This window comes from Siphateles boraxobius, unplaced genomic scaffold (genome assembly GCF_051911475.1).
Source record: "Siphateles boraxobius isolate OS27281-9 unplaced genomic scaffold, OSU_SipBor_1 146, whole genome shotgun sequence".
Taxonomy (NCBI): Eukaryota; Metazoa; Chordata; class Actinopteri; order Cypriniformes; family Leuciscidae; genus Siphateles; species Siphateles boraxobius.
Window position 1 is genome coordinate 456,177 of NW_027508751.1, and position 25,671 is coordinate 481,847.

The 25,671-nt window shown below is 40.4% G+C and overlaps 1 protein-coding gene across 2 annotated transcripts in view; it reads right to left on the reverse strand.

Annotated features, from left to right (window-relative positions):
- The window catches only part of LOC143738510 (uncharacterized), a 71,885-nt gene extending 46,498 nt beyond the window's left edge, over positions 1–25,387 (reverse strand). Inside the window, exons 1-5 of one of the 2 annotated variants that reach the window (XM_077230492.1) lie at positions 25,277–25,387; positions 21,377–21,793; positions 8,915–9,017; positions 8,615–8,759; positions 6,491–6,573 (exon numbers count right to left, since the gene is read on the reverse strand). In XM_077230492.1, coding sequence (XP_077086607.1) covers positions 6,491–6,573; positions 8,615–8,759; positions 8,915–9,017; positions 21,377–21,464 — 419 coding nt within the window. In that variant the 5' untranslated portion in view covers positions 21,465–21,793; positions 25,277–25,387. Of the gene's footprint in view, positions 1–6,490; positions 6,574–8,614; positions 8,760–8,914; positions 9,018–21,376; positions 21,794–24,771 lie in introns of both variants that reach the window. The other variant, XM_077230493.1, reaches the window with a different exon arrangement.
- Between the last annotated feature and the right edge of the window lie 284 nt (positions 25,388–25,671).

Consider the following 25,671-nt stretch of genomic DNA (forward strand, 5'->3'; position numbering starts at 1 on the left):
TCAGTGTTATATGAGTGTTGGTTCAGTGTGATATGAGTGTTGGTTCAGTGTTATATGAGTGTTGGTTCAGTGTTATATGAGTGTTGGTTGAGTGTGATATGAGTGTTGGTTCAGTGTTATATGAGTGTTGGTTCAGTGTGATATGAGTGTTGGTTCAGTGTTATATGAGTGTTGGTTCAGTGTTATATGAGTGTTGGTTGAGTGTGATATGAATGTTGGTTCAGTGTGATATGAGTGTTGGTTCAGTGTGATATGAGTGTTGGTTCAGTGTTATATGAGTGTTGGTTCAGTGTTATATGAGTGTTGGTTGAGTGTGATATGAGTGTTGGTTCAGTGTTATATGAGTGTTGGTTCAGTGTGATATGAGTGTTGGTTCAGTGTTATATGAGTGTTGGTTCAGTGTTATATGAGTGTTGGTTGAGTGTGATATGAATGTTGGTTCAGTGTGATATGAGTGTTGGTTCAGTGTGATATGAGTGTTGGTTCAGTGTGATATGAGTGTTGGTTCAGTGTTATATGAGTGTTGGTTCAGTGTAATATGAGTGTTGGTTCAGTGTTATATGAGTGTTGGTTCAGTGTGATATGAGTGTTGGTTCAGTGTGATATGAGTGTTGGTTCAGTGTTATATGAGTGTTGGTTCAGTGTGATATGAGTGTTGGTTCAGTGTGATATGAGTGTTGGTTCAGTGTTATATGAGTGTTGGTTCAGTGTTATATGAGTGTTGGTTCAGTGTGATATGAGTGTTGGTTCAGTGTTATATGAGTGTTGGTTCAGTGTTATATGAGTGTTGGTTCAGTGTTATATGAGTGTTGGTTGAGTGTGATATGAGTGTTGGTTCAGTGTTATATGAGTGTTGGTTGAGTGTGATATGAGTGTTGGTTCAGTGTTATATGAGTGTTGGTTCAGTGTTATATGAGTGTTGGTTGAGTGTGATATGAGTGTTGGTTCAGTGTTATATGAGTGTTGGTTGAGTGTGATATGAGTGTTGGTTCAGTGTTATATGAGTGTTGGTTCAGTGTTATATGAGTGTTGGTTCAGTGTTATATGAGTGTTGGTTGAGTGTGATATGAGTGTTGGTTCAGTGTTATATGAGTGTTGGTTGAGTGTGATATGAGTGTTGGTTCAGTGTTATATGAGTGTTGGTTCAGTGTTATATGAGTGTTGGTTCAGTGTTATATGAGTGTTGGTTGAGTGTGATATGAGTGTTGGTTCAGTGTTATATGAGTGTTGGTTCAGTGTTATATGAGTGTTGGTTGAGTGTGATATGAGTGTTGGTTCAGTGTTATATGAGTGTTGGTTCAGTGTGATATGAGTGTTGGTTCAGTGTTATATGAGTGTTGGTTCAGTGTGATATGAGTGTTGGTTCAGTGTGATATGAGTGTTGGTTCAGTGTTATATGAGTGTTGGTTCAGTGTTATATGAGTGTTGGTTCAGTGTTATATGAGTGTTGGTTCAGTGTTATATGAGTGTTGGTTCAGTGTTATATGAGTGTTGGTTCAGTGTTATATGAGTGTTGGTTCAGTGTGATATGAGTGTTGGTTCAGTGTGATATGAGTGTTGGTTCAGTGTTATATGAGTGTTGGTTCAGTGTGATATGAGTGTTGGTTCAGTGTTATATGAGTGTTGGTTCAGTGTGATATGAGTGTTGGTTCAGTGTGATATGAGTGTTGGTTCAGTGTTATATGAGTGTTGGTTCAGTGTGATATGAGTGTTGGTTCAGTGTTATATGAGTGTTGGTTCAGTGTTATATGAGTGTTGGTTCAGTGTTATATGAGTGTTGATTCAGTGTTATATGAGTGTTGGTTCAGTGTGATATGAGTGTTGGTTCAGTGTGATATGAGTGTTGGTTCAGTGTTATATGAGTGTTGGTTCAGTGTGATATGAGTGTTGGTTCAGTGTGATATGAGTGTTGGTTCAGTGTTATATGAGTGTTGGTTCAGTGTGATATGAGTGTTGGTTCAGTGTGATATGAGTGTTGGTTCAGTGTTATATGAGTGTTGGTTGAGTGTTATATGAGTGTTGGTTCAGTGTTATATGAGTGTTGGTTCAGTGTTATATGAGTGTTGGTTCAGTGTTATATGAGTGTTGGTTCAGTGTTATATGAGTGTTGGTTGAGTGTGATATGAGTGTTGGTTCAGTGTTATATGAGTGTTGGTTCAGTGTTATATGAGTGTTGGTTCAGTGTGATATGAGTGTTGGTTCAGTGTTATATGAGTGTTGGTTCAGTGTTATATGAGTGTTGGTTCAGTGTGATATGAGTGTTGGTTCAGTGTTATATGAGTGTTGGTTCAGTATGATATGAGTGTTGGTTCAGTGTGATATGAGTGTTGGTTCAGTGTGATATGAGTGTTGGTTCAGTGTTATATGAGTGTTGGTTCAGTGTTATATGAGTTTTGGTTCAGTGTTATATGAGTGTTGGTTGAGTGTTATATGAGTGTTGGTTGAGTGTTATATGAGTGTTGGTTCAGTGTGATATGAGTGTTGGTTCAGTGTGATATGAGTGTTGGTTCAGTGTAATATGAGTGTTGGTTCAGTGTTATATGAGTGTTGGTTCAGTGTGATATGAGTGTTGGTTCAGTGTGATATGAGTGTTGGTTCAGTGTGATATGAGTGTTGGTTCAGTGTTATATGAGTGTTGGTTCAGTGTTATATGAGTGTTGGTTCAGTGTTATATGAGTGTTGGTTCAGTGTGATATGAGTGTTGGTTCAGTTTGATATGAGTGTTGGTTCAGTGTTATATGAGTGTTGGTTCAGTGTGATATGAGTGTTGGTTCAGTGTGATATGAGTGTTGGTTCAGTGTGATATGAGTGTTGGTTCAGTGTTATATGAGTGTTGGTTCAGTGTTATATGAGTGTTGGTTCAGTGTTATATGAGTGTTGGTTCAGTGTGATATGAGTGTTGGTTCAGTGTTATATGAGTGTTGGTTCAGTGTGATATGAGTGTTGGTTCAGTGTGATATGAGTGTTGGTTCAGTGTTATATGAGTGTTGGTTCAGTGTGATATGAGTGTTGGTTCAGTGTGATATGAGTGTTGGTTCAGTGTTATATGAGTGTTGGTTCAGTGTTATATGAGTGTTGGTTCAGTGTTATATGAGTGTTGGTTCAGTGTTATATGAGTGTTGGTTCAGTGTGATATGAGTGTTGGTTCAGTGTTATATGAGTGTTGGTTCAGTGTGATATGAGTGTTGGTTCAGTGTGATATGAGTGTTGGTTCAGTGTTATATGAGTGTTGGTTCAGTGTGATATGAGTGTTGGTTCAGTGTGATATGAGTGTTGGTTCAGTGTTATATGAGTGTTGGTTCAGTGTGATATGAGTGTTGGTTCAGTGTGATATGAGTGTTGGTTCAGTGTTATATGAGTGTTGGTTCAGTGTGATATGAGTGTTGGTTCAGTGTGATATGAGTGTTGGTTCAGTGTGATATGAGTGTTGGTTCAGTGTTATATGAGTGTTGGTTCAGTGTGATATGAGTGTTGGTTCAGTGTGATATGAGTGTTGGTTCAGTGTTATATGAGTGTTGGTTCAGTGTGATATGAGTGTTGGTTCAGTGTTATATGAGTGTTGGTTCAGTGTTATATGAGTGTTGGTTCAGTGTTATATGAGTGTTGGTTCAGTGTGATATGAGTGTTGGTTCAGTGTGATATGAGTGTTGGTTCAGTGTGATATGAGTGTTGGTTCAGTGTTATATGAGTGTTGGTTCAGTGTGATATGAGTGTTGGTTCAGTGTTATATGAGTGTTGGTTCAGTGTGATATGAGTGTTGGTTCAGTGTTATATGAGTGTTGGTTCAGTGTTATATGAGTGTTGGTTGAGTGTGATATGAGTGTTGGTTCAGTGTTATATGAGTGTTGGTTCAGTGTGATATGAGTGTTGGTTCAGTGTGATATGAGTGTTGGTTCAGTGTTATATGAGTGTTGGTTCAGTGTAATATGAGTGTTGGTTCAGTGTTATATGAGTGTTGGTTCAGTGTGATATGAGTGTTGGTTCAGTGTGATATGAGTGTTGGTTCAGTGTTATATGAGTGTTGGTTCAGTGTGATATGAGTGTTGGTTCAGTGTTATATGAGTGTTGGTTCAGTGTTATATGAGTGTTGGTTCAGTGTGATATGAGTGTTGGTTCAGTGTGATATGAGTGTTGGTTCAGTGTGATATGAGTGTTGGTTCAGTGTTATATGAGTGTTGGTTCAGTGTGATATGAGTGTTGGTTCAGTGTTATATGAGTGTTGGTTCAGTGTTATATGAGTGTTGGTTGAGTGTGATATGAGTGTTGGTTCAGTGTTATATGAGTGTTGGTTCAGTGTTATATGAGTGTTGGTTGAGTGTGATATGAGTGTTGGTTCAGTGTTATATGAGTGTTGGTTCAGTGTGATATGAGTGTTGGTTCAGTGTTATATGAGTGTTGGTTCAGTGTGATATGAGTGTTGGTTCAGTGTGATATGAGTGTTGGTTCAGTGTTATATGAGTGTTGGTTCAGTGTTATATGAGTGTTGGTTCAGTGTTATATGAGTGTTGGTTCAGTGTTATATGAGTGTTGGTTCAGTGTTATATGAGTGTTGGTTCAGTGTTATATGAGTGTTGGTTCAGTGTGATATGAGTGTTGGTTCAGTGTGATATGAGTGTTGGTTCAGTGTTATATGAGTGTTGGTTCAGTGTTATATGAGTGTTGGTTCAGTGTTATATGAGTGTTGGTTCAGTGTGATATGAGTGTTGGTTCAGTGTTATATGAGTGTTGGTTCAGTGTGATATGAGTGTTGGTTCAGTGTGATATGAGTGTTGGTTCAGTGTTATATGAGTGTTGGTTCAGTGTTATATGAGTGTTGGTTCAGTGTGATATGAGTGTTGGTTCAGTGTTATATGAGTGTTGGTTCAGTGTTATATGAGTGTTGGTTCAGTGTTATATGAGTGTTGGTTCAGTGTGATATGAGTGTTGGTTCAGTGTTATATGAGTGTTGGTTCAGTGTGATATGAGTGTTGGTTCAGTGTGATATGAGTGTTGGTTCAGTGTTATATGAGTGTTGGTTCAGTGTGATATGAGTGTTGGTTCAGTGTTATATGAGTGTTGGTTCAGTGTTATATGAGTGTTGGTTCAGTGTTATATGAGTGTTGATTCAGTGTTATATGAGTGTTGGTTCAGTGTGATATGAGTGTTGGTTCAGTGTGATATGAGTGTTGGTTCAGTGTTATATGAGTGTTGGTTCAGTGTGATATGAGTGTTGGTTCAGTGTGATATGAGTGTTGGTTCAGTGTTATATGAGTGTTGGTTCAGTGTGATATGAGTGTTGGTTCAGTGTGATATGAGTGTTGGTTCAGTGTTATATGAGTGTTGGTTGAGTGTTATATGAGTGTTGGTTCAGTGTTATATGAGTGTTGGTTCAGTGTTATATGAGTGTTGGTTCAGTGTTATATGAGTGTTGGTTCAGTGTTATATGAGTGTTGGTTGAGTGTTATATGAGTGTTGGTTCAGTGTTATATGAGTGTTGGTTCAGTGTTATATGAGTGTTGGTTCAGTGTGATATGAGTGTTGGTTCAGTGTTATATGAGTGTTGGTTCAGTGTTATATGAGTGTTGGTTCAGTGTTATATGAGTGTTGGTTCAGTGTGATATGAGTGTTGGTTCAGTGTTATATGAGTGTTGGTTCAGTGTTATATGAGTGTTGGTTCAGTGTTATATGAGTGTTGGTTGAGTGTTATATGAGTGTTGGTTCAGTGTGATATGAGTGTTGGTTCAGTGTTATATGAGTGTTGGTTCAGTGTTATATGAGTGTTGGTTCAGTGTTATATGAGTGTTGGTTCAGTGTTATATGAGTGTTGGTTCAGTGTTATATGAGTGTTGGTTCAGTGTGATATGAGTGTTGGTTCAGTGTTATATGAGTGTTGGTTCAGTGTTATATGAGTGTTGGTTCAGTGTTATATGAGTGTTGGTTCAGTGTTATATGAGTGTTGGTTCAGTGTGATATGAGTGTTGGTTCAGTGTTATATGAGTGTTGGTTCAGTGTTATATGAGTGTTGGTTCAGTGTTATATGAGTGTTGGTTCAGTGTTATATGAGTGTTGGTTCAGTGTTATATGAGTGTTGGTTCAGTGTTATATGAGTGTTGGTTCAGTGTGATATGAGTGTTGGTTCAGTGTTATATGAGTGTTGGTTCAGTGTTATATGAGTGTTGGTTCAGTGTTATATGAGTGTTGGTTCAGTGTTATATGAGTGTTGGTTCAGTGTGATATGAGTGTTGGTTCAGTGTTATATGAGTGTTGGTTCAGTGTGATATGAGTGTTGGTTCAGTGTTATATGAGTGTTGGTTCAGTGTTATATGAGTGTTGGTTCAGTGTTATATGAGTGTTGGTTCAGTGTTATATGAGTGTTGGTTCAGTGTGATATGAGTGTTGGTTCAGTGTTATATGAGTGTTGGTTCAGTGTTATATGAGTGTTGGTTCAGTGTTATATGAGTGTTGGTTCAGTGTTATATGAGTGTTGGTTGAGTGTGATATGAGTGTTCACCTGTAGTGAAGAGCCGGTAAATCCTTCAGAACCTCCCGGATCTTCACCAGTCTCTCGTCCTCCAGCTGAATGGCCACCGCGTCCTGATGAGAGATTCAGAGTCAGACCGTTTTATTTAGTGCCCTGTCAGCATTCAAGGCTATTTTTATGGCAAAAATTCAATTAAAAAATACAAATATCATAAAAATACAATAAAAACCAAACAAACAAAAACAGTAAGTCATATTATACAAGATTTTTTAAATTAACATATGATAAAAAATCAGGCATAATCTTACTAAATAAGTCCTTAAGTGAGGTAACTTCATAAAAAAGTATGCTTTTCCGGATGAGTTTCATATAGCTTATTATTCTTGTACATATTCCACTCTTCCTGCCACTTACAGGTGAAACTCGAAAAATTTGAATATCGTGCAAAAGTTCATGTATTTTCAATTCAATTCAATTCAAATTTATTTGTATAGCGCTTTTCACAATACATATTGTTTCTGTCACAACCACTAGTCCTGCTAGTCTCCCCAATAACCCACGACGGTCGATCTCCCCCGAATACTGACTGGTTCCCGAACTACAGTTCCCATCATGCTTCACTCTGGCACTGATTTCATCCCCACCTGCGGGCGATGATCATTTCACACAGCTGCATCTCATCCCCAGCTCTATATAACCCACACTCACAGCTAGCTCAGTGCGAAGTCTTGTTTCACCCCTGTGTACATTTCTGAGCGTTTTCCTGACTGATATTCTGCCCGTGTTTACGACCCTGCTGCATCTCGTCTCTGATCGACTGCTGCCTGCCTACTGACCCCTGCCTGGTTCCTGGATCTCGTCTTGTCTGCTGCCTGCCCTGATCTCTTGCCTGGTTATCTTTTGCTATTGTCTGCTCTGCTCCACTGTTTCTCGCTGGTTCTGACCCTTGCCTGTCGACCTTGTCTATTCTGAATAAACTGTCCGCAAATGGATCTGACTGTGTCTGATGATTCACAACAGTTTGAAAGCAGCTTTACATAAAGTGCATATTTCAGTAATTCAAATTAAAAGGTGAAACTAATATATTTAGTATATATAACTATATACATATGCATGATTATACTTTACAGAGGGCCAACATTTCTGTATTTAAAATAAATTTTTTTTAAATTGATTTCATGTAATATTCAAATTTTCTGAGATTTTGAATTTGGGGTTTTCATAAGCTGTAAGAATCATAATCATAATCATAACAAATAAAGGCTTGAAATATCACTTTGCATGTAATGAGTCTATATAAAATATATTAGATTCACCTTCTAAGTTGAATTACTGAAATAAATGAACTTTTGCACGATATTCTAATTTTTCATCGAAATTCATTAACTTCCTGATTAAGAGCTTCATTAGCAGCTGCCTGGAACCCAGCAGAAGATAATACTGAAGAACTGATTTAGTAGATAATTCACTTTGGTTAAGATACAGTTCACCAAAGGATGATCCATTTTTAAAGTGTGCATTGCTTGAAGGCAAGATTTAGAGTCTGTATAAATGATAGACTCCTGACGAGAGAACAACACGTCTTAGAAGCGCAAAATAATACTTTAAAGCACATGAGATTAACTGCGTAAATGCACCGTTATGTTATGTAAATCTGAAGAACTTTTAAGCCACGTAAAAACACATACAAATACAGATATTTATATTTTTCAATTATTGGTTTATTTATTTTTCTCTTTATCTTATTGTAGTTAGTATTTTTGCATTGTGTAACGGAAAACCATGGGAAAGCATTTCACTACAATGCATCACATGTATGTGACAAATAATAAAAAACCCTCTCCATCAGCGGCAGCATTTTTGATAATTTTACCAAAATTATCAAGGCCCCCGGAATATATTTGTTGAATGAATATATGAACATGCAATATATCAAAAGAAAGAAACAAACTCTTTGGACCTATGTGTAACTTTTAGTAATTGAGAACTTATGAATATGAATATGAACATATGGATACAGCCATTATACATCTCATTAAATATTGGCATTATATCATCCAATACTTTGCATATTGATCAACATCTACCTTCTTCATTTGCAAACATTTAAAGGTATTTAAAAGCCTTTCTCAGCTCATGTTGTCGGAGACTCACTGCGAAGCGGTCGTACAGCTCGTATGTGAGCAGAGGGTTGGGCAGTTCTCTGAAATACGCTTTACACACGGAGCTCACGCAGTGGATGTCCTGCAGATACACATCCTTATTCAGATCCGGAGACCCTTCAGAGTCAAACTCACTCCTGCAATGAGATAAACTCCTCTATCAGTGTGTTCAAGCCTTTAAATGCCACACACACACACACACACACACACACACACACACACACACACACACACACACACACACACACACACACACACACACACACACACACACACACACACATACACACACCTTAGTTTCTGTGTGTTGGATGAGACTCCAGACAGTCTGTAGATCCCGTCCACGACCCCGTGTTCCTCGATGAACTCGCCGCAGATGCGCAACACCTGAGGAACTGCACATCAGAGAGAGTTTGAGTGTGTGTGTGTGTGTGTGTGTGTGTGTGTGTGTGTGTGTGTGTGTGTGTGTGTGTGTGTGTGTGTGTGTGTGTGTGTGTGTGTGTGAATTTCAGGATGTATGAGATTGTGTGTGTGTAAATGTTCAGGCATTCAAGCAGAAAAACACATGAAAAACTGTGGGAATAAAGGAATAAACAATTCAGTCTGTGGGAATAAACTCAGTCTGTGGGAATAAACTCAGTCAGTGGGAATAAACTCAGTCTGTGGGATAAACTCAGTCTGTGGGAATAAACTCAGTCTGTGGGAATAAACTCAGTCTGTGGGATAAACTCAGTCTGTGGGAATAAACTCAGTCTGTGGGAATAAACTCAGTCTGTGGGATAAACTCAGTCTGTGGAATAAACTCAGTCTGTGGGATAAACTCAGACTGTGGGAATAAACTCAGTCAGTGGGATAAACTCAGTCTGTGGGAATAAACTCAGTCTGTGGGAATAAACTCAGTCAGTGGGAATAAACTCAGTCTTTGGGATAAACTCAGTCTGTGGGATAAACTCAGTCTGTGGGAATAAACTCAGTCAGTGGGAATAAACTCAGTCTGTGGGAATAAACTCAGTCTGTGGGATAAACTCAGTCTGTGGGATAAACTCAGTCTGTGGGAATAAACTCAGTCTGTGGGAATAAACTCAGTCAGTGGGAATAAACTCAGTCTGTGGGAATAAACTCAGTCTGTGGGATAAACTCAGTCTGTGGAATAAACTCAGTCTGTGGGATAAACTCAGTCTGTGGGAATAAACTCAGTCTGTGGGAATAAACTCAGTCAGTGGGAATAAACTCAGTCTGTGGGATAAACTCAGTCTGTGGGATAAACTCAGTCTGTGGGAATAAACTCAGTCTGTGGGAATAAACTCAGTCAGTGGGAATAAACTCAGTCTGTGGGATAAACTCAGTCTGTGGGAATAAACTCAGTCTGTGGGAATAAACTCAGTCTGTGGAATAAACTCAGTCTGTGGGAATAAACTCAGTCTGTGGGATAAACTCAGTCTGTGGGAATAAACTCAGTCTGTGGGAATAAACTCAGTCAGTGGGAATAAACTCAGTCTGTGGGATAAACTCAGTCTGTGGGAATAAACTCAGTCAGTGGGAATAAACTCAGTCTGTGGGATAAACTCAGTCTGTGGGAATAAACTCAGTCTGTGGGAATAAACTCAGTCTGTGGGATAAACTCAGTCTGTGGGAATAAACTCAGTCTGTGGGAATAAACTCAGTCTGTGGAATAAACTCAGTCTGTGGGAATAAACTCAGTCTGTGGGATAAACTCAGTCTGTGGGAATAAACTCAGTCTGTGGGAATAAACTCAGTCAGTGGGAATAAACTCAGTCTGTGGGATAAACTCAGTCTGTGGGATAAACTCAGTCAGTGGGAATAAACTCAGTCTGTGGGATAAACTCAGTCTGTGGGAATAAACTCAGTCTGTGGGATAAACTCAGTCTGTGGGATAAACTCAGTCTGTGGGAATAAACTCAGTCTGTGGGAATAAACTCAGTCAGTGGGAATAAACTCAGTCTGTGGGATAAACTCAGTCTGTGGGAATAAACTCAGTCTGTGGGAATAAACTCAGTCTGTGGAATAAACTCAGTCTGTGGGAATAAACTCAGTCAGTGGGAATAAACTCAGTCTGTGGGATAAACTCAGTCTGTGGGAATAAACTCAGTCTGTGGGAATAAACTCAGTCTGTGGAATAAACTCAGTCTGTGGGAATAAACTCAGACTGTGGGAATAAACTCAGACTGTGGGAATAAACTCAGTCTGTGGGAATAAACTCAGTCTGTGGGAATAAACTCAGTCTGTGGGATAAACTCAGTCTGTGGGATAAACTCAGTCTGTGGGAATAAACTCAGTCTGTGGGAATAAACTCAGTCAGTGGGAATAAACTCAGTCTGTGGGATAAACTCAGTCTGTGGGATAAACTCAGTCTGTGGGAATAAACTCAGTCTGTGGGAATAAACTCAGTCAGTGGGAATAAACTCAGTCTGTGGGATAAACTCAGTCTGTGGGAATAAACTCAGTCTGTGGGAATAAACTCAGTCTGTGGAATAAACTCAGTCTGTGGGAATAAACTCAGTCTGTGGGAATAAACTCAGACTGTGGGAATAAACTCAGTCTGTGGGAATAAACTCAGTCTGTGGGAATAAACTCAGTCTGTGGGAATAAACTCAGTCAGTGGGAATAAACTCAGTCTGTGGGAATAAACTCAGTCTGTGGGAATAAACTCAGACTGTGGGAATAAACTCAGTCTGTGGGAATAAACTCAGTCAGTGGGAATAAACTCAGTCTGTGGGATAAACTCAGTCTGTGGGAATAAACTCAGTCTGTGGGAATAAACTCAGTCTGTGGGAATAAACTCAGTCTGTGGAATAAACTCAGTCTGTGGGAATAAACTCAGACTGTGGGAATAAACTCAGACTGTGGGAATAAACTCAGTCTGTGGGAATAAACTCAGACTGTGGGAATAAACTCAGTCTGTGGGAATAAACTCAGTCAGTGGGAATAAACTCAGTCTGTGGGATAAACTCAGTCTGTGGGAATAAACTCAGTCTGTGGGAATAAACTCAGTTTGTGGGAATAAACTCAGTCTGTGGGAATAAACTCAGTCTGTGGGAATAAACTCAGTCTGTGGGAATAAACTCAGTCTGTGGAATAAACTCAGTCTGTGGGATAAACTCAGTCTGTGGGAATAAACTCAGTCTGTGGGATTAACTCAGTCAGTGGGAATAAACTCAGTCTGTGGGATTAACTCAGTCTGTGGGAATAAACTCAGTCTGTGGGAATAAACTCAGTCTGTGGGATAAACTCAGTCAGTGGGAATAAACTCAGTCTGTGGGATAAACTCAGTCTGTGGGATAAACTCAGTCTGTGGGAATAAACTCAGTCTGTGGGATTAACTCAGTCTGTGGGAATAAACTCAGTCTGTGGGATTAACTCAGTCTGTGGGAATAAACTCAGTCTGTGGGAATGAACTCAGTCAGTGGGAATAAACTCAGTCTGTGGGATTAACTCAGTCTGTGGGAATAAACTCAGTCTGTGGAATAAACTCAGTCTGTGGGAATAAACTCAGTCTGTGGGATTAACTCAGTCAGTGGGAATAAACTCAGTCTGTGGAATAAACTCAGTCTGTGGGATAAACTCAGTCTGTGGGTATAAACTCAGTCTGTGGGATAAACTCAGTCTGTGGGATAAACTCAGTCTGTGGGAATAAACTCAGTCTGTGGGAATAAACTCAGTCTGTGGGAATAAACTCAGTCTGTGGGAATAAACTCAGTCTGTGGGAATAAACTCAGTCTGTGGGATAAACTCAGTCTGTGGGATAAACTCAGTCTGTGGAATAAACTCAGTCTGTGGGAATAAACTCAGTCAGTGGGAATAAACTCAGTCTGTGGGAATAAACTCAGTCTGTGGGATAAACTCAGTCTGTGGGATAAACTCAGTCAGTGGGAATAAACTCAGTCTGTGGGATAAACTCAGTCTGTGGGATAAACTCAGTCTGTGGGAATAAACTCAGTCTGTGGGATTAACTCAGTCTGTGGGAATAAACTCAGTCTGTGGGATTAACTCAGTCTGTGGGAATAAACTCAGTCTGTGGGAATGAACTCAGTCAGTGGGAATAAACTCAGTCTGTGGGATTAACTCAGTCTGTGGGAATAAACTCAGTCTGTGGAATAAACTCAGTCTGTGGGAATAAACTCAGTCTGTGGGAATAAACTCAGTCTGTGGGATTACTCAGTCAGTGGGAATAAACTCAGTCTGTGGAATAAACTCAGTCTGTGGGATAAACTCAGTCTGTGGGTATAAACTCAGTCTGTGGGATAAACTCAGTCTGTGGGATAAACTCAGTCTGTGGGAATAAACTCAGTCTGTGGGAATAAACTCAGTCTGTGGGAATAAACTCAGTCTGTGGGAATAAACTCAGTCTGTGGGAATAAACTCAGTCTGTGGGATAAACTCAGTCTGTGGGATAAACTCAGTCTGTGGAATAAACTCAGTCTGTGGGAATAAACTCAGTCAGTGGGAATAAACTCAGTCTGTGGGAATAAACTCAGTCTGTGGGATAAACTCAGTCTGTGGGATAAACTCAGTCTGTGGGAATAAACTCAGTCTGTGGGAATAAACTCAGTCTGTGGGATAAACTCAGTCTGTGGGAATAAACTCAGTCTGTGGGAATAAACTCAGCCTGTGGGATAAACTCAGTCTGTGGGAATAAACTCAGTCTGTGGGAATAAACTCAGCCTGTGGGATAAACTCAGTCTGTGGGAATAAACTCAGTCTGTGGGAATAAACTCAGTCTGTGGGATAAACTCAGTCTGTGGGAATAAACTCAGTCTGTGGGAATAAACTCAGTCTGTGGGAATAAACTCAGTCTGTGGGATAAACTCAGTCTGTGGGAATAAACTCAGTCTGTGGGAATAAACTCAGTCAGTGGGAATAAACTCAGTCTGTGGGATAAACTCAGTCTGTGGGAATAAACTCAGTCTGTGGGAATAAACTCAGTCTGTGGAATAAACTCAGTCTGTGGGATAAACTCAGTCTGTGGGAATAAACTCAGTCTGTGGGAATAAACTCAGTCTGTGGGAATAAACTCAGTCTGTGGGAATAAACTCAGTCTGTGGAATAAACTCAGTCTGTGGGATAAACTCAGTCTGTGGGAATAAACTCAATCTGTGGGATTAACTCAGTCAGTGGGAATAAACTCAGTCTGTGGGATTAACTCAGTCTGTGGGAATGAACTCAGTCTGTGGGAATAAACTCAGTCTGTGGGATAAACTCAGTCAGTGGGAATAAACTCAGTCTGTGGGATAAACTCAGTCTGTGGGATAAACTCAGTCAGTGGGAATAAACTCAGTCAGTGGGAATAAACTCAGTCTGTGGAATAAACTCAGTCTGTGGGAATAAACTCAGTCTGTGGGATAAACTCAGTCTGTGGAATAAACTCAGTCTGTGGGATAAACTCAGTCTGTGGGAATAAACTCAGTCTGTGGGATTAACTCAGTCTGTGGGAATGAACTCAGTCAGTGGGAATAAACTCAGTCTGTGGGATAAACTCAGTCTGTGGGAATAAACTCAGTCTGTGGGAATAAACTCAGTCTGTGGAATAAACTCAGTCAGTGGGAATAAACTCAGTCTGTGGGATTAACTCAGTCAGTGGGCTTAACTCAGTCAGTGGGAATAAACTCAGTCTGTGGAATAAACTCAGTCTGTGGGATAAACTCAGTCTGTGGGTATAAACTCAGTCTGTGGGATAAACTCAGTCTGTGGGATAAACTCAGTCTGTGGGAATAAACTCAGTCTGTGGGATAAACTCAGTCTGTGGGAATAAACTCAGTCTGTGGGATAAACTCAGTCTGTGGGAATAAACTTAGTCTGTGGGATTAACTCAGTCAGTGGGAATAAACTCAGTCTGTGGGATTAACTCAGTCTGTGGGAATGAACTCAGTCTGTGGGAATAAACTCAGTCTGTGGGAATAAACTCAGTCTGTGGGATAAACTCAGTCAGTGGGAATAAACTCAGTCTGTGGGATAAACTCAGTCTGTGGGATAAACTCAGTCAGTGGGAATAAACTCAGTCAGTGGGAATAAACTCAGTCTGTGGAATAAACTCAGTCTGTGGGAATAAACTCAGTCTGTGGGATAAACTCAGTCTGTGGGATAAACTCAGTCTGTGGGAATAAACTCAGTCTGTGGGATTAACTCAGTCTGTGGGAATGAACTCAGTCAGTGGGAATAAACTCAGTCTGTGGGATAAACTCAGTCTGTGGGAATAAGCTCAGTCTGTGGAAATATACTCAGTCTGTGGGAATAAACTCAGTCTGTGGGATTAACTCAGTCAGTGGGCTTAACTCAGTCAGTGGGAATAAACTCAGTCTGTGGAATAAACTCAGTCTGTGGGAATAAACTCAGTCTGTGGGAATAAACTCAGTCTGTGGGAATAAACTCAGTCTGTGGGTATAAACTCAGTCTGTGGGATAAACTCAGTCTGTGGGATAAACTCAGTCTGTGGGATAAACTCAGTCTGTGGGATAAACTCAGTCTGTGGGATAAACTCAGTCTGTGGGAATAAACTCAGTCTGTGGGAATGAACTCAGTCTGTGGGAATAAACTCAGTCTGTGGGAATAAACTCAGTCTGTGGGAATAAACTCAGTCTGTGGGATAAACTCAGTCTGCGGGATAAACTCAGTCTGTGGGAATAAACTCAGTCTGTGGGAATAAACTCAGTCTGTGGGAATAAACTCAGCCTGTGGGATAAACTCAGTCTGTGGGAATAAACTCAGTCTGTGGGAATAAACTCAGACTGTGGAATAAACTCAGTCTGTGGGATAAAATCAGTCTGTGGGAATAAACTCAGACTGTGGGAATAAACTCAGTCTGTGGGATAAACTCAGTCAGTGGGAATAAACTCAGTCTGTGGGATAAACTCAGTCTGTGGGAATAAACTCAGTCTGTGGGAATAAACTCAGTCTGTGGGAATAAACTCAGTCTGTGGGAATAAACTCAGTCTGTGGGATAAACTCAGTCTGTGGGAATAAACTCAGTCTGTGGGATAAACTCAGTCTGTGGGAATAAACTCAGTCAACTCAGTCTGTGGGAGTAAACTCAGTCTGTGGGAATAAACTCAGTCTGTGGGATAAACTCAGTCTGTGGGATAAACTCAGTCTGTGGGAATAAACTCAGTCTGTGGGATAAACTCAGTCTGTGGGAATAAACTCAGTCTGTGGGAATAAACTCAGTCTGTGGGATAAACTCAGTCTGTGGGAATAAACTCAGTCTGTGGGATAAACTCAGTCTGTGGAGTAAACTCAGTCTGTGGGATAAACTCAGTCTGTGGGAATAAACTCAGTCTGTGGGATTAACTCAGTCTGTGGGAATGAACTCAGTCAGTGGGAATAAACTCAGTCTGTGGGATAAACTCAGTCTGTGGGAATAAACTCAGTCTGTGGGAATAAACTCAGTCTGTGGAATAAACTCAGTCTGTGGGAATAAACTCAGTCTGTGGGATTAACTCAGTCAGTGGGATTAACTCAGTCAGTGGAGTAAACTCAGTCTGTGGGATAAACTCAGTCTGTGGGAATAAACTCAGTCTGTGGGATTAACTCAGTCTGTGGGAATGAACTCAGTCAGTGGGAATAAACTCAGTCTGTGGGATAAACTCAGTCTGTGGGAATAAACTCAGTCTGTGGGAATAAACTCAGTCTGTGGAATAAACTCAGTCTGTGGGAATAAACTCAGTCTGTGGGATTAACTCAGTCAGTGGGATTAACTCAGTCAGTGGGAATAAACTCAGTCTGTGGAATAAACTCAGTCTGTGGGATAAACTCAGTCTGTGGGTATAAACTCAGTCTGTGGGATAAACTCAGTCTGTGGGATAAACTCAGTCTGTGGGATAAACTCAGTCTGTGGGAATAAACTCAGTCTGTGGGATAAACTCAGTCTGTGGGAATGAACTCAGTCTGTGGGAATGAACACAGTCTGTGGGAATAAACTCAGTCTGTGGGATAAACTCAGTCTGTGGAATAAACTCAGTCTGTGGGAATAAACTCAGTCTGTGGGAATAAACTCAGTCTGTGGGATAAACTCAGTCAGTGGGAATAAACTCAGTCTGTGGGAATAAACTCAGTCTGTGGGATAAACTCGGTCTGTGGGATAAACTCAGTCTGTGGGAATAAACTCAGTCTGTGGGATAAACTCAGTCTGTGGGAATAAACTCAGTCTGTGGGAATAAACTCAGTCTGTGGGAATAAACTCAGTCTGTGGGAATAAACTCAGTCTGTGGGATAAACTCAGTCTGTGGAATAAACTCAGTCTGTGGGAATAAACTCAGTCTGCGGGATAAACTCAGTCTGTGGGAATAAACTCAGTCTGCGGGATAAACTCAGTCTGTGGGAATAAACTCAGTCTGTGGGAATAAACTCAGTCTGTGAGATAAACTCAGTCTGCGGAATAAACTCAGTCTGCGGGATAAACTCAGTCTGCGGAATAAACTCAGTCTGTGGGAATAAACTCAGTCTGTGGAATAAACTCAGTCCGTGGGAATAAACTCAGTCTGTGGGAATAAACTCAGTCTGTGGGAATAAACTCAGCCTGTGGGATAAACTCAGCCTGTGGGAATAAACTCAGTCTGTGGGAATAAACTCAGTCTGTGGGATAAACTCAGTCTGTGGGAATAAACTCAGTCTGTGGGAATAAACTCAGTCTGTGGGAATAAACTCAGTCTGTGGGAATAAACTCAGTCTGCGGGATAAACTCAGTCTGTGGAATAAACTCAGTCTGTGGAATAAACTCAGTCTGTGGGAATAAACTCAGTCTGTGGGATAAACTCAGTCAGTGGGAATAAACTCAGTCTGTGGGAATAAACTCAGTCTGTGGGATAAACTCAGTCTGTGGGATAAACTCAGTCTGTGGGAATAAACTCAGTCAGTGGGATAAACTCAGTCTGTGGGAATAAACTCAGTCTGTGGGAATAAACTCAGTCTGTGGGAATAAACTCAGTCTGTGGGAATAAACTCAGTCTGCGGGATAAACTCAGTCTGCGGAATAAACTCAGTCTGCGGGATAAACTCAGTCTGCGGGATAAACTCAGTCTGTGGGAATAAACTCAGTCTGTGGGAATAAACTCAGTCTGTGGAATAAACTCAGTCTGTGGGAATAAACTCAGTCTGTGGGATAAACTCAGTCTGTGGGAATAAACTCAGTCTGTGGGAATAAACTCAGTCTGTGGGATAAACTCAGTCTGTGGGATAAACTCAGTCTGTGGGAATAAACTCAGTCTGTGGGATAAACTCAGTCTGTGGAATAAACTCAGTCTGTGGGAATAAACTCAGCCTGTGGGAATAAACTCAGTCTGTGGAATAAACTCAGTCTGTGGGAATAAACTCAGTCTGCGGGAATAAACTCAGTCTGCGGGATTAACTCAGTCTGCGGAATAAACTCAGTCTGTGGGAATAAACTCAGTCTGTGGAATAAACTCAGTCCGTGGGAATAAACTCAGTCTGTGGGAATAAACTCAGTCTGTGGGAATAAACTCAGCCTGTGGGAATAAACTCAGTCAGTGGGATAAACTCAGTCTGTGGGAATAAACTCAGTCTGTGGGAATAAACTCAGTCTGTGGGAATAAACTCAGTCTGTGGGAATAAACTCAGTCTGTGGGAATAAACTCAGTCTGCGGGATAAACTCAGTCTGCGGAATAAACTCAGTCTGCGGGATAAACTCAGTCTGCGGGATAAACTCAGTCTGTGGGAATAAACTCAGTCTGTGGGAATAAACTCAGTCTGTGGAATAAACTCAGTCTGTGGGAATAAACTCAGTCTGTGGGATAAACTCAGTCTGTGGGAATAAACTCAGTCTGTGGGAATAAACTCAGTCTGTGGGATAAACTCAGTCTGTGGGATAAACTCAGTCTGTGGGAATAAACTCAGTCTGTGGGATAAACTCAGTCTGTGGAATAAACTCAGTCTGTGGGAATAAACTCAGTCTGCGGGATAAACTCAGTCTGTGGAATAAACTCAGTCTGTGGGAATAAACTCAGTCTGTGGAATAAACTCAGTCTGTGGGAATAAACTCAGTCTGTGGGATAAACTCAGACAGTGGGAATAAACTCAGTCTGTGGGAATAAACTCAGTCTGTGGGATAAACTCAGTCTGTGGGATAAACTCAGTCTGTGGGAATAAACTCAGTCTGTGGGATAAACTCAGTCTGTGGGAATAAACTCAGTCTGTGGGAATAAACTCAGTCTGTGGGAATAAACTCAGTCTGTGGGAATAAACTCAGTCTGTGGGAAAAACTCAGTCTGTGGGATAAACTCAGTCTATGGGATAAACTCAGTCTGTAGGGATAAACTCAGTCTGTGGGATAAACTCAGTCTGTGGGATAAACTCAGTCTATGGGATAAACTCAGTCTGTGGGATAAACTCAGTCTGTGGGAATAAACTCAGTCTGTGGGATAAACTCAGTCTGTGGGATAAACTCAGTCTGTGGGAATAAACTCAGTCTGTGGGATAAACTCAGTCTGTGGGAATAAACTCAGTCTGTGGGAATAAACTCAGTCTGTGGGAATAAACTCAGTCTGTGGGAATAAACTCAGTCTGTGGGAAAAACTCAGTCTATGGGATAAACTCAGTCTATGGGATAAACTCAGTCTGTAGGGATAAACTCAGTCTGTGGGAATAAACTCAGTCTGTGGGATAAACTCAGTCTGTAGGGATAAACTCAGTCTGTAGGGATAAACTCAGTCTGTGGGAAAAACTCAGTCAGTGGGATGAACTCAGTCTGTGGGAATAAACTCAGTCTGTGGGAATAAACTCAGTCTGTGGGAATAAACTCAGTCAGTGGGAATAAACTCAGTCTGTGGGAATAAACTCAGTCTGTGGGAATAAACTCAGTCTGTGGGAATAAACTCAGTCTGTGGGAATTAACTCAGTCTGTGGGATAAACTCAGTCTGTGGGAATAAACTCAGTCAGTGGGAATAAACTCAGTCTGTGGGAATAAACTCAGTCTGTGGGAATAAACTCAGTCTGTAGGGATAAACTCAGTCTGTGGGATAAACTCAGTCTGTGGGATAAACTCAGTCTATGGGATAAACTCAGTCTGTAGGGATAAACTCAGTCTGTGGGAAAAACTCAGTCAGTGGGATGAACTCAGTCTGTGGGATAAATTCAGTCTGTGGGAATAAACTCAGTCTGTGGGAATAAACTCAGTCTGTGGGAATAAACTCAGTCTGTGGGAATAAACTCAGTCTGTGGGAATAAACTCAGTCAGTGGGAATAAACTCAGTCTGTGGGAATAAACTCAGTCTGTGGGAATAAACTCAGTCTGTGGGAATTAACTCAGTCTGTGGGATAAACTCAGTCTGTGGGAATAAACTCAGTCAGTGGGAATAAACTCAGTCTGTGGGAATAAACTCAGTCTGTGGGAATAAACTCAGTCTGAGGAATAAACTCAGTCTGTGGGAATAAACTCAGTCTGTGGGATAAACTCAGTCTGTGGGAATAAACTCAGTCTGTGGGAATAAACTCAGTCTGTGGGAATAAACTCAGACTGTGGGAATAAACTCAGTCTGTGGGAATAAACCCAGTCTGTAGGGATAAACTCAGTCTGTAGGGATAAACTCAGTCTGTGGGAATAAACTCAGTCTGAGGAATAAACTCAGTCTGTGGGAATAAACTCAGTCTGTGGGAATAAACTCAGTCAGTGGGAATAAACTCAGTCTGTGGGAATAAACTCAGTCTGTGGGAATAAACTCAGTCTGTGGGAATAAACTCAGTCTGTGGGATAAACTCAGTCTGTGGGATAAACTCAGTCTGTGGGAATAAACTCAGTCTGTGGGAATAAACTCAGTCAGTGGGAATAAACTCAGTCTGTGGGAATAAACTCAGTCTGTGGGAATAAACTCAGTCTGTGGGAATAAACTCAGTCTGTGGGATAAACTCAGTCTGTGGGAATAAACTCAGTCTGTGGAAATAAACTCAGTCTGTGGGAATAAACTCAGTCTTTGGGAAAAACTCAGTTTGTGGGAATAAACTCAGTCTGTGGAATAAACTCAGTCTGTGGGAATAAACTCAGTCTGTGGGAATAAACTCAGTCTGTGGGAATAAACTCAGTCTGTGGGAATTAACTCAGTCTGTGGGATAAACTCAGTCTGTGGGAATAAACTCAGTCAGTGGGAATAAACTCAGTCTGTGGGAATAAACTCAGTCTGTGGGAATAAACTCAGTCTGTGGGAATAAACCCAGTCTGTAGGGATAAACTCAGTCTGTAGGGATAAACTCAGTCTGTGGGAATAAACTCAGTCTGTGGGAATAAACTCAGTCTGTGGGAATAAACTCAGTCAGTGGGAATAAACTCAGTCTGTGGGAATAAACTCAGTCTGTGGGAATAAACTCAGTCTGTGGGAATAAACTCAGTCTGTGGGAATAAACTCAGTCAGTGGGAATAAACTCAGTCTGTGGGAATAAACTCAGTCTGTGGAATAAACTCAGTCTTTGGGAATGAACTCAGTCAGTGGGAATAAACTCAGTCAGTGGGAATAAACTCAGTCAGTGGGAATAAACTCAGTCTGTGGGAATAAACTCAGTCAGTGGGAATAAACTCAGTCTGTGGGATAAACTCAGTCTGTGGGATAAACTCAGTCTGTGGGAATGAACTCAGTCTGTGGGATAAACTCGGTCTGTGGGAATAAACTCAGTCTGTGGAATAAACTCAGTCTGTGGGATAAACTCAGTCTGTGGGAATAAACTCAAGTCAGTGGGAATAAACTCAGTTTGTGGGAAAAAGGAATAAACTCATTGGGAATAAAGGAATAACTCACTGTCTTGTGCGGTGGAGGTCAGATGCTCCAGAAGGTCACACCCGAACACTTTATCCCGACTGCCTCCTTTTCTCCGGCCTCTCCTCATCTTGCTTGTGTTTCACCTCCTCTCTAACATTCAGGCCTTGTGTGTGTGTGTGTGTGTGTGTATATGTGTGTGTGTGTGTGTGTGTGTGTGTGTGTGTGTGTGTGTGTGTGTGTGTGTGTGTGTGTGTGTGTGTGTGTGTGTGTGTGTGTGTGTGTGTGTGTGTGTGCTGTTTAATGAGCGTGTGTGTGAACTGCTGAAGTTAAACCGCACATCACGGCTGCTGCAGAATATCTGACGCTGTTGAATCAGTTTAATCCTGAGTTATGATCCAGAACTTCACTGATGAACCTCATCCTGATGCACTGCTTGATGGAATCGACTCTTCATATCTGGAGATATGAAATATACAGTATATATATAAAAGAAGCAATGAATACTTTATAAGCCACAATATTCAGAAAACGTTTAACATAACATAACAATTGTGATCACTCTTAAAGATAAAGATTGTTGAAGGGTTGCTTTATGGTTCTTTGGAGATTAATACATTTTTTATCAAATTCTTCCAAGATTTAATGATCTAGACGGTAGAGCATAAACTCCCTTACTTTTTAAAAAACTGAAAAACATATGTATGTGTCTGTGTGTATCTGTGAATGTGTGAGTGTGTGAGAGAGAGAGTGTGTCTCTGGTTGTGTATGTGAGTGTGTGTGCCTGTGTGAGAGGGTGTGTCTCTGTGTGAGAGTGAGTGTGTCTATCTCTCTCTCTGTGTGTGTGTGAGTGTGTGTGTGTGAGAGAGAGATTGTCTCTGGTTGTGTGTGTGTGTGTGTGTGTGTGTGTGTGTGTGTGTGTGTGTGTGTGTGTGTGTGAGAGAGAGAGAGAGAGAGAGAGAGAGAGAGCGTCTCTGGTTGTGTGTGTGTGTGTGTGTGTGTGTGTGTGTGTGTGTGTGTGTGTGTGTGTGTGTGTGTGTTTGTGTGTGTGTGTGTGTGTGTGTGAGAGAGAGAGTGAGAGTGCGTCTCTGGTTGTGTGTGTGTGTGTGTGTGTGAGAGAGAGTGAGAGTGCGTCTCTGGTTGTGTGTGAGTGAGTTACTAGGTATGCAAATATCTAATCAGCTAATCACACAACAGCAACTCGACACGATCAAGACGATCTCCTGAAGTTCAAACTGAGCATCAGAACGAGGAATAAAGCTGATTTAAGTGGCTTTGAACATGTTGTTGGTGTCAGACGGGCTGAGTGTTTCAGAAACTGCTGATCTACTGCGAGTTTCACACACAACCATCTCTAGTGTTCACAGAGAATGATCTGAGGTCTGAGGTCAGAGGTCAGAGGTGAATGACCAGACTGGGTCAGGCAACAGTAACTCAAATCCTCGATCTGATGAGTCTGGGTTTCTGCGGCTACATTCAAGATGAAGGGTCAGAATCTGGTGTAAAAAGCATGAAAACATGGATCATCCTGCCTTGTATCTGCGGGAGGATTTCATGATAATATGGACCAGAATCTCTGAGGAATGTTTCCAGCAGGTTGTTGAATCTCTGGCTCGAAAAATTTAAAGCAGTTCCTAAGGCAAACGCGGTCCAAAGCAATGTGTTCCTAATAAAGTGACCGGTAAGTGTATATATATATATATATATATATATATATATATATATATATGCAATTACATTTCTTTCAGACATTTTATAAGTGAGAACATGAGATTTAACCACCAAAGTTACCATGTTCACAAAGACAGAAAACTGGGGATTCGAAATATCCTTAAAAAACATGATAAACTAAGGAATGAATATTACTTTTCATTAATACTGACAGCTAGGGAAGCACGATATATCGGCCACCATATCAGTATCGGCCGATATATGTACAGTTTAATGTTATAGTTATCGGCCCAATAAGAAAATTTGCCCGATATATTAAAGGCAATAAAAATGGATTATGTCCTTCAGCTGAGAATCTTCAGATGCACACTGTTAAACATGATGGTTATGAATTGCTTGAAATATGATTGGAATCACTTCGAAAAAGGAAAATACAGTAAAGTCATATCTGTCTGTCATATCGGCTACATCAAATTTTAATAAGAACATCATTTTTATTGTGTGATTGTCATGACTTTTAATGATGATACTTGCTTTTATAATCAGGCTCTCAAAAATTATTTAAAAATTTGGATTAAGGTTTATCAGCCAATAAATCGGTTATCGGCATTCAAATCTAAAGAATTATCGGCTATCGGTATCGGCTAACATTTTCATATCGTTGCATCTCTACTGACAGCCAATCAAAACATCTACCCAAACGCAGAGGTAAATTGACAGTAGTAGAAAACAAGACTTCTTATCTTAAGGCACTCTCCATCTCAAGTAAATGTATTTTGATTTAAGATCAATACAACTTTATCATTTAAATGGGACGTAACTGAGAACTCCATTAACTAACAGGGAATTCTCAGAACGTTATGAACAAATATTCTTGTTTGTTAATGTTAATAGAAAGTTTAATAACATGAGCACAAAAACGTTATTTACTAGAGATGCACCGATATAAACATTTTGGCCGATACCGATAATTCTTTATATTTGAAAGCCGATAACCGATATATTGGCCGATAAATCTAAATCCAGGTTTATATAATTTTTGAGAGCCTGATTACAAAAACAAGTCTCACCATTAAAATCCATGTCCCAATCACACAATAATAAGGATGTTCTTATTATAATTTTATGTAGCTGATATGACAGACTTGCACTTTACTGTATTTTCATTTTTCGAAGTGATTCCAATCATATTTCAAACAATTCAAAGCCATCATGTTTAACAGTGCGCATCTGGTGGCCGATATAATTGTGCATCACTATTATTTACACATTTAAACATTTTAGTTCATCTAACTTTTTTTAAATGTTACAAGTTTCAGAATGTAACGTTCAACAGTAACGTTTCCCATGATGTTTGCAAATTGAAAACTAAATGTTGGCATAACCAAAAACATTCAGAAATAACATTTGGTTACACTTTAATTTCACGTGTCATTGTTACAATGTAATTATATATTTAAGTACTGAGTAATATTAAGCAACTACATGTACTTACTATAGGGTTAGGATTTGGTTGAGAGTTAGTTGCATGTAATTATGCATAATTTACTGTTGTTACTATGGTTAGTACATGTAACATATGTAATAAGGACACTGTAAAATAAAGTGTTACCTAACATTTTTTGAAGTCTTCTGAATTATGAAAGTGCGGCCTGTCAGCAATAAAACACTCCTCTAGCTTCACAACCACAGGAAACAAACAAGAACAGCACAAAATGCAAAAAATGAAATCCAAAAACAGGACAAAATCTAAACGGAGAGCAAACCTGCATATAAACAACAGTTCATCTGCTGGAGTTGTAGTTTTGAACCATGACACAGTCAGTAGTAAAGACCCTTCACATCACGAAACGCTGGGTTGGGTCGCGTGCCACCGTTTCCTCTTCTCCGTTCGTGAGTTTTGCACCAATTCAAAGCCACACCCTCATGCTTTTAACATCATCTTCATATCTTTCCAGAAGTATCGCAGAAGATCGACTCAAAAATCTGCCACAGGTTTTGCATCTCAAACTCCTCTCGAGGGTTTCGCATCATGTCGGACTGATTTTCAGCGAGTTCGTTCCTCTTGGTCTCTGGTGCTCTTGCGGAAATGACTGATCACATCTGAAGGCCATGAGAGCTTCACGTTCACATCATCAAACAAACTCAGGACTTTCCCCGACATGAGCGGATCCCATCAGACGCCGCTTGATCATCTTTTCAGCTAAAGCTAAAGTTAAAGATTGAGAGGAGAAAAACACAGAAGAATAAAGAAAAGCCTCCAGTCCTTACCTTTCTCTCTGCACCGGCAACAAGCGTCAGTGTAAAGTGTCTGTGACGCAAGAAACCACTAAACTTCCCTCAGTGACTTCCTGAGTCTTTTAGTTTCTGTCTTGATTCTCCATTTCTTATTTACGCCTTTATCTCGACCGCTAGCTGGTTCATCCATAAGTGCAACATCAGGCCAATCTAAGAGCCTAAATATGAAGGAAGACAGATGCAGTCAAATCAGGACACAAAACTGTGAATAATACTATGATTTACATTCATTCATTCAGCAAAGCAACTTGCAAATGAGGAACATCACATGCAATTCTTCATAAAAGCAAAAAATATTCACGGTATACAAGTGTAGGGTATATAAGCTGTATTAATGCATAAGCTAGAAAAGAACAAGAATGATTATT